At 38.2% G+C, this 11155-nt stretch overlaps 1 protein-coding gene across 1 annotated transcript in view; it reads right to left on the bottom strand.

Moving 5' to 3' along the window:
* Positions 1–1873: 1873 nt before the first annotated feature.
* The window catches only part of URI1 (URI1 prefoldin like chaperone), a 39856-nt gene continuing 30574 nt past the window's right edge, over positions 1874–11155 (bottom strand). Inside the window, exons 7-11 of the mRNA XM_085234735.1 lie at positions 8420–8600; positions 7577–7844; positions 6789–6943; positions 4857–5115; positions 1874–2681 (exon numbers count right to left, since the gene is read on the bottom strand). Of these exons, the coding sequence (XP_085090861.1) occupies positions 2493–2681; positions 4857–5115; positions 6789–6943; positions 7577–7844; positions 8420–8600 (1052 nt within the window). The 3' untranslated portion in view covers positions 1874–2492. The remainder of the gene's footprint in view (positions 2682–4856; positions 5116–6788; positions 6944–7576; positions 7845–8419; positions 8601–11155) is intronic.

Genomic DNA, 11155 nt, shown 5'->3' with positions numbered 1-11155 from the left:
GTAAATCGAAGTGTAAGGTCCAAGTGAAGAGACTGAATAGGAAGGATCATTCCAGTCCACAAACTCTCTGACAATCAGACATATTGCAAAAAGGGCACAGACACATCCAGGCTCCCTATTAGGGAAAACACTCATGTGCTCAGTTTTAACCATGTGGTTAAATCCATTCTTCTCTGCAAAATCTTTGAGACATGAACATATGCCAAAGTGCATTCCTGAGTAAGGATGCTTCCCTGAACCGAGGCCATAATTCATTAAAACCCAAGGTGCAATTATTCTACTTTTTCCCGTGAGCAGGGATGTGAAAAAGGGGAGGGGAAAAAAAAAAAAAAGAAAACAAGCAAAGAATTAATTTTGATTTGAAACTGATCTATAGTGACAAGGGGCATTTGGTTTTGTTCAAGTAACTACAAGTGGGGAGTATTTCAGAAGATATCTAAATAAATCTTCTTAAAGGTTTCTTTTTTCCCCTCTCTCTCCCTTTCTTTCTCTCCTTTTCCCTCTAATTACCCATGTCTGGTAGTCTTGGATCTCAACCCCTTGTTATTTAAAATACATATTCATGGCACTATATTTTACAGTTGCACTGTTCTGGTTACAAAATAGCTTCTACTTTTCTAGGACATAATTTCATTTTGTTTAGCCAAGAATTCATTAAAGAAGCTATAAATAACCTCCTTTAAATATTTAGCCGTGAATAGAGGGTGGACTGGCATTGATGGCTTATTTTAGTACTAATGCAATATGCTTAAAAAAAAAAAAAATCCACATTTGAGCATGAATCAAGTTAATGATTAACACTTTCAACATGATTCTAGAAGCTGCCTAAAACAGCGCCCGCTCCCCTCCTACCAGCAGGCCACAGGAGCCAGGCACCGACCCTGGGTGCCTCCTGCCATTGGTGCAACGAGCTCCTGCACCCCAGGGCCACGCAGCCTCCTGTTTTCGGTGGGTAAGAGATGGGAGCTGTGCGTTGCTGTCATCGCTGCTACTGAGCAGGAGACCATAAGCACAAGGCTTGGTTATATTAGAGCAAGTGAGGAACAGCACTAGGAGATATCTTGCTCACAGGTATAGAGAAGCAGACACTGGGGGTTCCAAGGTTGCACGTTCCCAAAGTCACAGTGCTGTAGCAGGAGCAAAATCATTCTTACACCTTGTATGTCTTTCTGGCTCACTTTCAGACAGGTTTGATGATGTCAGCTCACAGCATCACTGGAAGTTTCTCCATCTCTCCACACCATCTTGTCCTTGCTCAATGCATTGCACCCATCACTACGCTGACACAAACATGCTGTCAAAGACCGAGCAACTCACTTAGCTTCAAACAAACATGCACAGCCATCAAAAACAACAGCAACAAAAACCCATCAACACAAGAAAACAAGTAATTTGTTTCTGAAACCCGGCTCCTATTATCTATCATTCAAGGAGCGGCCCCAACAAAAGTTATGTCAGCACGAGGGAGGGAGAGATGGCACAAAGGACCACTCACAGTCCAGAAAACCGGGCACAAAACCGTACCCCAAGTGGTGTGGCACTGCTACGTTCTGAAACAAAGTTGAAGGACTGAGACATTCTTCCTTAGTGCTCACTGCCTCCGGCCATTCCCAAAACAATTACAATGTTTTCTGCATATATAAAAGAACTGGGAGGTTTTGTAATCGCAGTCTGAGTTTATGCTTCTCTCCTTAAGAGCGTTCAGTTTCCATGGACATTCATTAATGGGAGGTTAAAAAACAATGGCAGAAGAGAACGAGCTGCTTTTATATTCGAGTGGTTGCAAACACTCCAAGTTGGAAATGCGCATTCAAAATAAAAACCTTCCTGTGCTGTTTCCAAATTATACTAGAACAGAAAACACACAACTTTCACAGCTTTTTTACTGAAAATTTAATTTTACAAAATACCCTTTTCCATCAAAGAAACTTCCCTGCAATGTACGTGAACCCAGTGTTTTATAGATCTGTACAGGGATATCAGAGAGGTTTGATAGAAGAAAAAAAAAAACTTTTAGCAGACACCTAGTTGCAAAACCTACAGCAATGGGAATACAAGTGTGTCTTAAAATGCTAAAGCAAGTAATGCAATATAATTGTTGAATCCATTTGAAATGTGAAAGTTTCCTTAAAACGGTCCATATGGTATGCAGAACATCACAGCTGGCACAAAACTGCCTGTATTTAGGTTTAAACACAAAAACAATGTATGTAAGGAACATTTTTTGAAAAATAACCCGAGTGCTGCTATCATAAGGCAAACATACACAAAGGTGCTGACAGCATACAGGGAAATCAACAAAAGATGAATATTTAACTGTTCAAACACCAAACTGTTTTTAAACGTTGCCAACAGAAGTCTGAAAGATAAACAGTGCCAAATCAACCGAGGAGACCCTTCGAACTAGCTAGGTGTAATGCATTTAGCTTTACATCATCTCAACAAAAGTGAAACTAGCCATCAGTACTCAAACTTCGGCATCTAGGCAAGGCCTAGTTAGTCTGTTGCATTCTGGCAGCTTTGAATTTTGATATCCTCTTTGTAGTTTCCTGTGACGCTCTGGACAAAACTTCCTCCGATTTCTGCTCCAGAATGGTAGGCAGGACAGGGTGAGCAATGACTGGGTGTGGTATTAGGGAGGGAGACAAAGGCTCCTTTTCTATGACAGTTCCAGAAAATGCCTGTAACAGAACAGAATACTCAGAATGAGCTAATAAAATGCAAATGTGAAGCTATGCCCATAAGGTCATTACCCTATATTAGCCTGATTAGGATTGTTATTTCTTTTAATCAAAAGTAAAGAAATATCTTTAAATCAATGATTGTTCCTTGCATAAGTAACCAAATTGTAATTAACCTCAAAATATAGCACATTCAAGGATGACTGAATGAAAGACAATGGCTTAAAAGTACTACTTAATCTCAATCCGACTGCATAAATGATCGAAAAATTTCCTTCCCCACTGACACGTGCTCAAGAAATAACACAGCTGATGTAACATATAGTTTCATTTTGGATAACAAATGGAGATTCTGTAAAGTTGGAGTATGTCAGCATTTCCATCAAACGTCATATTTTATGACTTAATACCTTCTAATTGCATCAAACTGACACACTGCATACAAATTGGCAAGCATGTATTTTTTCTTCCTCCTTACCAAATATGATCAAAAAACAGTCAAAGCAATTTATACTTAAGAGAACAGCAAACTTGCTTCCAACTATTCCCCTCTACAAAAGGTCCAATAAACATTTAATGTTTAAATGTGATAATTTATATGACTATTTTTACTTAACTAAGAAATGGCCGGGACTCGTGGAAAACATCTGAAAAAAAGAGTAACTCAGAACTATTTTTCATAAGCCTATTTTGGAACAGATCATCATACTATGGAGTGAAAACACAAAATTCAGAACGCCTAAGGACAAGGGAAGCAGTTTACATCCAAGGTTTGATGACCATACTGGGCATGAAAGAATGCACACCAGATTTATTAACTATGCTTAGTTTTGCTTATTCATAACTCAGTTACCAAGAAAAACAAAGCAAAACAAACCAGCCATCCTTTTCTTGCAGGACCTGAAAAAAAAGAGCATTTTTTTTGTTTGTTTTCTGCTCCAGTAGCCAAACTATGCCTAGAGCCATGCCTGTACACAATTACGTTCTTCTAACAACGTATTCATTTTCAAAAAAAAAAAAAAAAAAAAAGCAGAATACAAACTAAGATGATCATGGCAAAATTGGAAACAAAAAGGAAAAAAAAAACTTTGTGTGGCAAATGGTAATGGAGAAATAAAGTATTTCAAATACCCCCCAAAAATAACCAAAAGAAAAACAACAGCACTTACAAAGGTGTGTACTTTAACAGGAGTGTTTTCTTCGGTTATTAAGATTATATTCTAGAGAATATAGAGAATAATCAGACTGCCCTCACAAAATGGATTACAAAAAAATATCAACAGTGTGTGTGGATGTTTTAAAAAAAATGCAGCAAATGTGGTCCAGAAAATTTGCAATGTGAAGTGCTAACTCCATGGAAGAACTTTCAACCATAGATCTTCCACCTGTATTCATCTGTAGCTCTTCGAATGAAAAGCAATGATAAATAATAGATTTTATGAGGAATACATTTCTTGTAAAAAATACATCTTCTCAAAAAGGTGTTTTCGGTGACCTTGTCCGTTGTATTGGCAACTACTGAAAATTCATTGGACTCTTAGCTTAGGGCTAACTTTTTACAAAATAAAAACGATGAATATCCTTCTGTCATGAATTTCAGACAAGCAGCTATACGTAATTCTTGTATTCATTCAGTTGCTGTGCAACTGTATAATTTCCCTTACGTAGTACAGTCTCCTTCCTTTATGATTAAGTACTGAACTTTCCAGAAGCATGGAAAGAGGTGTTTTGGATCGCTGCTGACCCTGGTATGGAATAGGACAAGCAGAATATTGACAGAACACCAGGTTACAAGGAGTCATCCCTTCCCACTCACCAACTACAGAGCTGAGATTGTCTTTTATTACTATTTTTTTTTTTTTTTAAAGTCAACTATACACCCTGAAGGGAAATTTTCAGGATGGCCCAGTCAAGGGCACATATAACTACTTTGCTGGACCTTTACAGGAGAGTTTGAGGACAGGGAGAAGCCAGCTGCCTCGTTTCCTGCCCTCTGCCTCTACACTGTTTATGACAAAAACCTGTCATCTGATAACGTCCTTCTGAAGCAAAACTAGGTAGGAGTTAGAATATCATTTTAAAGAAATCAAACAAACTGATGGTGTAAGCAACTATATTCTTTGGATTTTTCGTTTTTATCCCTGCCAACAATCAATAATTAATTAAAAACTGTACCTCAGTTGTCCCTGAAGAGGGAGGAAGCTTTTTTGGTTGCTGCTGCTGCCCCGCCTCCTCCTCTTCCTCCAGTATGCCTTCGCTGTTGTCACTCTGAGTAGCTTCATCACAGCTAATACTCCTCTGAACTCCTCGTCTGTCATCAAACTCAGCAGCACTGTTCTCACTGGTATCGCTACAAACACTATTCTCCCTGCTTCGAGACTTCAAAATTGATTTACGAGGGACATATTCTCCATTCACAACATCAACAAAGACTCTATAAAGGAAAATGTTAGCTTTAATAAACCATTTCAGAATCAGATGACAAATTTACAGTGATCTTGCTTTGTCTTTTGTACAAATTAATTATGATGTGCTTTTCCAACTTTTTCACTGTAGAATTACAATACTGTACCTTTGGAGGCATTTTATTTACCAACGTACAAGAACCAATTCTGCAGAGCAAACACTGCTGCGCCTGTTATTCAAGCATTAAGTTAGTATACCCTTTCAGCAGAAAACACATAGCTCTTTGAAAAGTGTTACAGAAAACGAAGTAGCGTGGGTTAGAAAAAGTTGGAAAAAAGGTAAACTAAGCAATTTTCAGGGCCGTGTTTGTAAAGAGAAGTAGAAGGTCAGAGTGAGAGATTCCAGAACGAAGTCCTTGTCAAACGTAGAATATAGAAACAAATACTTGAAACATTCACTCGCACATGGAATGCATGAAGCTTTTTCTTGACAAGTGCCATAATCTTCTGCTTTCCATTAAAAAATAAAAAAAATAAAAAATCAGCTTTTAAGATCAGATCAACATGGGGACACTTTTCAAGTACTAACAGACTGTAACTGATAAAGAGGCCTCTTCCTACCGTTTATACTCCATCTCTATAACTTGAAGAAGTCAAGGGTGGGTGGAGCAGAACAAGTGGCATTAGAAGACAGAGCCAATTTTATCAAGCTCATGAAGGAGGAGCCCAATGACTGGATGAGTCTTAAGGGTTTTACTTGTTTCTTAACTGCTTTATTCAGCACATACTCTTGGGAACACTTGCTTGCTTCTATAGAAAATACAGCTCCTTAGCAGAGCTGAGGGAGAGCACCATGGAAGAATTCTCTACCTCATCTTCAGCCCCAGTTATTATTGGATGAGTTTTTAACTTCTTATACTTCTAACTCTCATACTTTATGTACTTTTTATTTTTGTTAAGATAGGTAAGTGTTTGACACAAAAATAGTGACTTTCACAGACACTTATTCGCCAACTAACAGGTATCCATGTTCATTTTTAAAGACCTAAATACCTGCTTTAATTCTCCCTTAATCTTTGTTTAGACTTCATATAGTCTAAGCTTACTGTTATTTGAAGAGCTCTCTAAGTGCACATATTAGATTGCAGAGCACTTTTTTTTTTTTTTTTTCTCCTTTTTAGAAGAGGAGAGAGCCAGCAATAGATGAAGTTAGGCAGGAAGAACGCAAGAGAATCTATGCAAACAGAAGACCGCAGTACAATTTGAAGATAGTGGAAGGAAGAAATAAAAAGCAACACCTATTAGGTGGGATGAGAGGAGTAACGGAAGCGACAGACCTGGTCAATTATGTTTGAAAACAAACAGAAGCAAATGACAAGGAATTGATGACAACACATAACAAACTGCTATATTATTTTACACAGATGGTATGTACTGGCAAATTGGAGTAACTTTCAGAAGCTCCAAAAAAAGTGAATAAACTGATAGCTGAGAAGAAAATTCAAGCTAAGAAATGTTTCATGGATACAAAAGTATTGCAACCGCACAGAAGCCACAAGCTTTCATTCATGAGTAGTAAATTCAGTTCCAGCTGTATTTTTTCAGGAAATAGCAGGCTCACTTCCATGCTACAGGTGAACTGCAATGAAAAGAGAAGATCTGCTAAAAGGAAAGCTCACTGCCAATACAATAAATTACATACCGGTAAATGTCTGCTGGGGTTTTGATGTTGGGCAGTTCTGGAGTTGCATGGCCATGGCCATGGCCATTGCCATTGCTGTTCTTCCTTTTACGCTTGGCCTCTTCTTTCTTTTCACTGAATTTCAAAGTAGTATTTTTTCCTGTGTTTATTCTTACCTGAAAATTGAACACAAATGACAGTCTAGACCATAAGATCAACAATCACCAGGCTGAGGATCAATTGAGTTAGGGCAGTTTGGTTAGGTTGCAGTTGGACTTGATGATCTTTAAGGTCTTTTCCAACCTGAGCAATTCTATGATTCTATGAGTTTTGACATTCTCCTGTGCAAGCAGTTGAGGACTACAAAGCACAGGTAAGTTAAATAAATGCACAGAGTAATGTTCACTATAACAAACTGTTTACACCTTACCACTTGCACCAGGCTAAAGAATTTCTTTGCACTTACGTGCATGCATTTTGCATATAGCCTGTGACAATTTGCTTGAGCTTTTTAATAGTTGAATTCATGTGAAATAAAGTCATTTTAAAAACTTATACATAGGATGCTACATTTTAGATCTGCCTGAAACCAGTACAGTTTACATTTTAAGATCTTTTAATGCCACATTTGAAACTATCAAATTTAAATGGTGTTTTTTAAAGGCTGAAATCCATCTAAATAAATTTCATCTACAGTTACCTCTCTACCTTATCTACATAATGTAAACCATTCTTTTTTGGATAACACATATGCTATATGTGCTTTACAAAATCTCTTCACAGAAACATGTAAATATTTATGTACAAACCCTTTTAGGTTCAACAGTATGAGAGAAAAAAATAGTTGGAACGAAGCTATCTCCAACATCTGTGTCATCTTCATCATCGCTGTGGTAGTACGTAGAGCCATTAACATGGCGAACAAACACATCTGAATTTGTTACTTCTTTCTGGAAGTTGCCCTGAGTAATAGAGTCTTCCGCTCTGTGTGTTCCATTGAGATCCATTCTCTTATCCTCCTTTTCCTCTTCTGAGGAGGTTGTATCTTCTCCATTTGTCTCAACTGTATCAGGCATCCTATGAAACAAGAAACATTTAAGTGAACCAAGTAAGGTAACTCTTACTCTTGAGAGACACAGGCATACAAAACAGTCAACAAGCCTGTACTTCTCTTTTCCCAGGTATTACATTTTCAGCCAGACTGTGGAACCTTATTCATACTCAGTAAAGATTTCCAAATCCTTTCCACATCAACTGAACAAACTAAAAATGTGACATTCTGGCTAATGACATATGTCTTGCTTTAGGAAGAGAACAGATCTAAGGATGTCATTAAACACTAAACGTTTAACTCCTACATTCTAAACGAAGGATTTTCTTAGCCTGTGGGAAATGGATTTTACTTCCCCCTCTTCTATCTTCTCAAATAAAAAGTCCTACAGTGCTGGATGGGAACAGTTGCTCAGAGGCAAACTTTAGCACCTTTGGCCTTGCAGTACCTGCTTTGGTCACATTCCACCCATCTTCCATCTACTACAATTTTAATCACATCTTTCTAGTCACATATTTGTGCTTACAAACAGATCTTCTGTGTACAAACACAAACACATCTTGTAACTTTCTGAACTCCAAACCTGAATGTGCTGCTATACCTGTCAAGTTCACCAAGTATCTCTTCTTGTCTCTCAAGCTCTTCCAAGCGGGCCCACAGCTCCTCCTCCGATTGAAAGCGGCCCACTGATTTTGTGTCCCTTCCATTCGCCAGAAAATCTACCTCAAAAGCATCTGATACTTTTGGTTTTGAATGAGGTTTATGAGCTGTTCTATATTTGCCTGTGTACCAAAAAAAAAAAAAAAAAAAAAAAGATACTAATACAATTGACACAAATAATAAATGAGCAAATAAATAATAGAAATGAACTGGGAAAAACAAAACACAAAGGAATTAAGGAATATGGGTAGAACATTTTCCATTTCAAATTATTGTTTAACTGTTTAAGTGACACCGCCAATGAACCTGAGCACCATCACAGGATAATAGTCTCCGGATGTTACAGAAATACCAAGGCAAAGCACAGATGTTTATTTACAAAGCAGGAGACACTGATCTTATGGCATTTTTATTACACTGTTGTTCAAATGGTGCTTTTTTTTTTTTTTTCCTAACCTCTCATGCCTTGATTTGATCTGATAGATAACAGCATGTCAATGTGACATTTGCTCATAGTCCCATTAATAGCACAGTTTATTAACTGAGAAAACAAATCTTGTTTGTACTTTAGCTCATTTTGGAGAAAGTCATATATTTAAAGAGTCTTCTGTTTTGGGTTGCTTTTTTTTTTATTATTATTTATAATGAAGACCATCACAAATGATCTCCAGAGTAATCTGATCAAAATGTAGTCGGTACAAATAATTTTAGTGAAGAAGGCCCACTTTGAAAACTGCACAAAAGTTTGTCTTTCAAAAATAACACATATAAGCCACATTAAAGCCTCAGAAGTGACCTGAGACACATTCCTGTGAGTAAACAATAGTCACAGACAAGTTTTTGAGGGCACTTAAAAGCTTTGCTACCTGGACAAACCATGCACGCTCTGAGGATGGGGAATACTTCCTCCTGTTTGCATACTGTCTAGCACATAGGGATCAAACAGCCTGAAGACACCAATGTTTTAGTGTTGTCTGTCTGAAGGACAGCACTGCTTCCTGAATCCCCCTTGCCTCTGGGGCACAGCCTGTTCCCCTGCCTGGTCCTAGGCAGGTTTGGAGGACATTCTCCACCCCAGTACATCAGCAGCTCCCAACCCCCATTCAGGAGAGCCAAACCTTCCTCTTCTGCCACTGCCACATATTCCCAACATCATCTCAGTCTTTATGGAACGCTGTTTTTGCTTCTAATCAACAGTAACATAGTGTCTTCATGATTCAGCATCCTTAAAATTTTAAGTTATCTTTTTATTAATCGATTATGTGGCCTGGATTAATTTTACGAACTTACAGTTTAAAGATATCCTTATTCAAATATGTCCATTTGTACTTTAATCCTGAGATAAATACAAATTCAGTAGCAACACGAAAAAGCAAACAGGTGACTGTAAGTCATGTTGGAAAGCGTGACCACTACTCTTCCACAGGACAGCATTTTTCACTGTGTCATTAAGAAAAGGCCGAAATGTATTCCATTGAGATTTAAATATAAATTGAGATAAGCTAAGTAATCAATCTGGCTTGTGAAATTACAACTGGTATAATTACAAAATTAACAAATAAAATTTGGAAGGATTATTTAACAATCTATTTCAACTTGATATTCAGGTTGTGCCCTCCCAATTTCTTTCCGTTCCACTTCAACACTAACCACTGATTCGACCGCTAAGGTAACTGCATGGCTTCCTGATCACTGTGCTTTTACACACCGGTACTTTTCCCTTCTAATTCTGACAAAAATTCTGCCAGTTAGGAAACCAGGTCAGAGCTCAAAGACAACAGAGATATCCACTTGCTGCTCCACTACACACTGTGCTCATTCACTGTTGTTACTACAAAACGCTACCAGTAACTTCATACGCTAACTAAAAAAGCAGAATCCCACAGAACAGAGTCAGTAATACACTAATGAGATGCTTGGGATACTTGTTTTTGTCCTCTTCAGAGATACAGGCTGATGAAGCCCAGCCTTGCCTCAAAATAATCCATAAATTGTTCTTTTAGGACCATCTCTCGCAATCTCAGTAAAGATCAATGCTAATAGAAGAAGTACACACTTCCTACTTAGACATCTTTAGCAAAAACAAAGATGATTTCAGAGAACAATACTGATGGAAATTTAGGGTACAATGAAAAGCTACATGAAGGTAAAACAGCACCCACAGGCACCCACAGCATGCTGCTGCAGTAACACTGAGGGCAAGTTACAATGGCTGCACTTCCTAGAGCATTTTCTGTTTTGCAGCAACATATACCAGAATAGAGACGTGCCTTCAGCCAGTCCCAGCATATACAGAACAGTGATTTATTCCAGGAAAACATAACAATGAACAGCCCAGTTTGGCCACCTGCAAACCTCAAACTACTGCTCCTTCTCAAAATGTCAAACGAAAGCTATTTTCAGACTGTGGAAATACTTCTTCCTCCGCTTTGCCCGAGTCTTTTCTATCAAGCACCACTTCAGTTAGCACAGAAATCATCCAGTTCCTCATCACAACTATCTGCGCCTCCCAGTGTCCTCTCCAGAAATCTTCAGAAAGTATCTGCTTTGGTGCACCAGCAATGCCTGCACATCGAGATTGTTTTCACATCTTTTTCACCACCAGCCACAAAATGCCTGGTGGATGATGAGGATTCCCCAACCCGTTTGTCTCACTCCTCCATCAGTGCTTCTGCCC

This window comes from Meleagris gallopavo, chromosome 13, assembly GCF_905368555.1.
Source record: "Meleagris gallopavo chromosome 13, MGAL_WU_HG_1.1, whole genome shotgun sequence".
Taxonomy (NCBI): Eukaryota; Metazoa; Chordata; class Aves; order Galliformes; family Phasianidae; genus Meleagris; species Meleagris gallopavo.
Note: the sequence above shows the minus strand (reverse complement) of the source record. Positions and strands in the feature narration are given on the sequence as shown.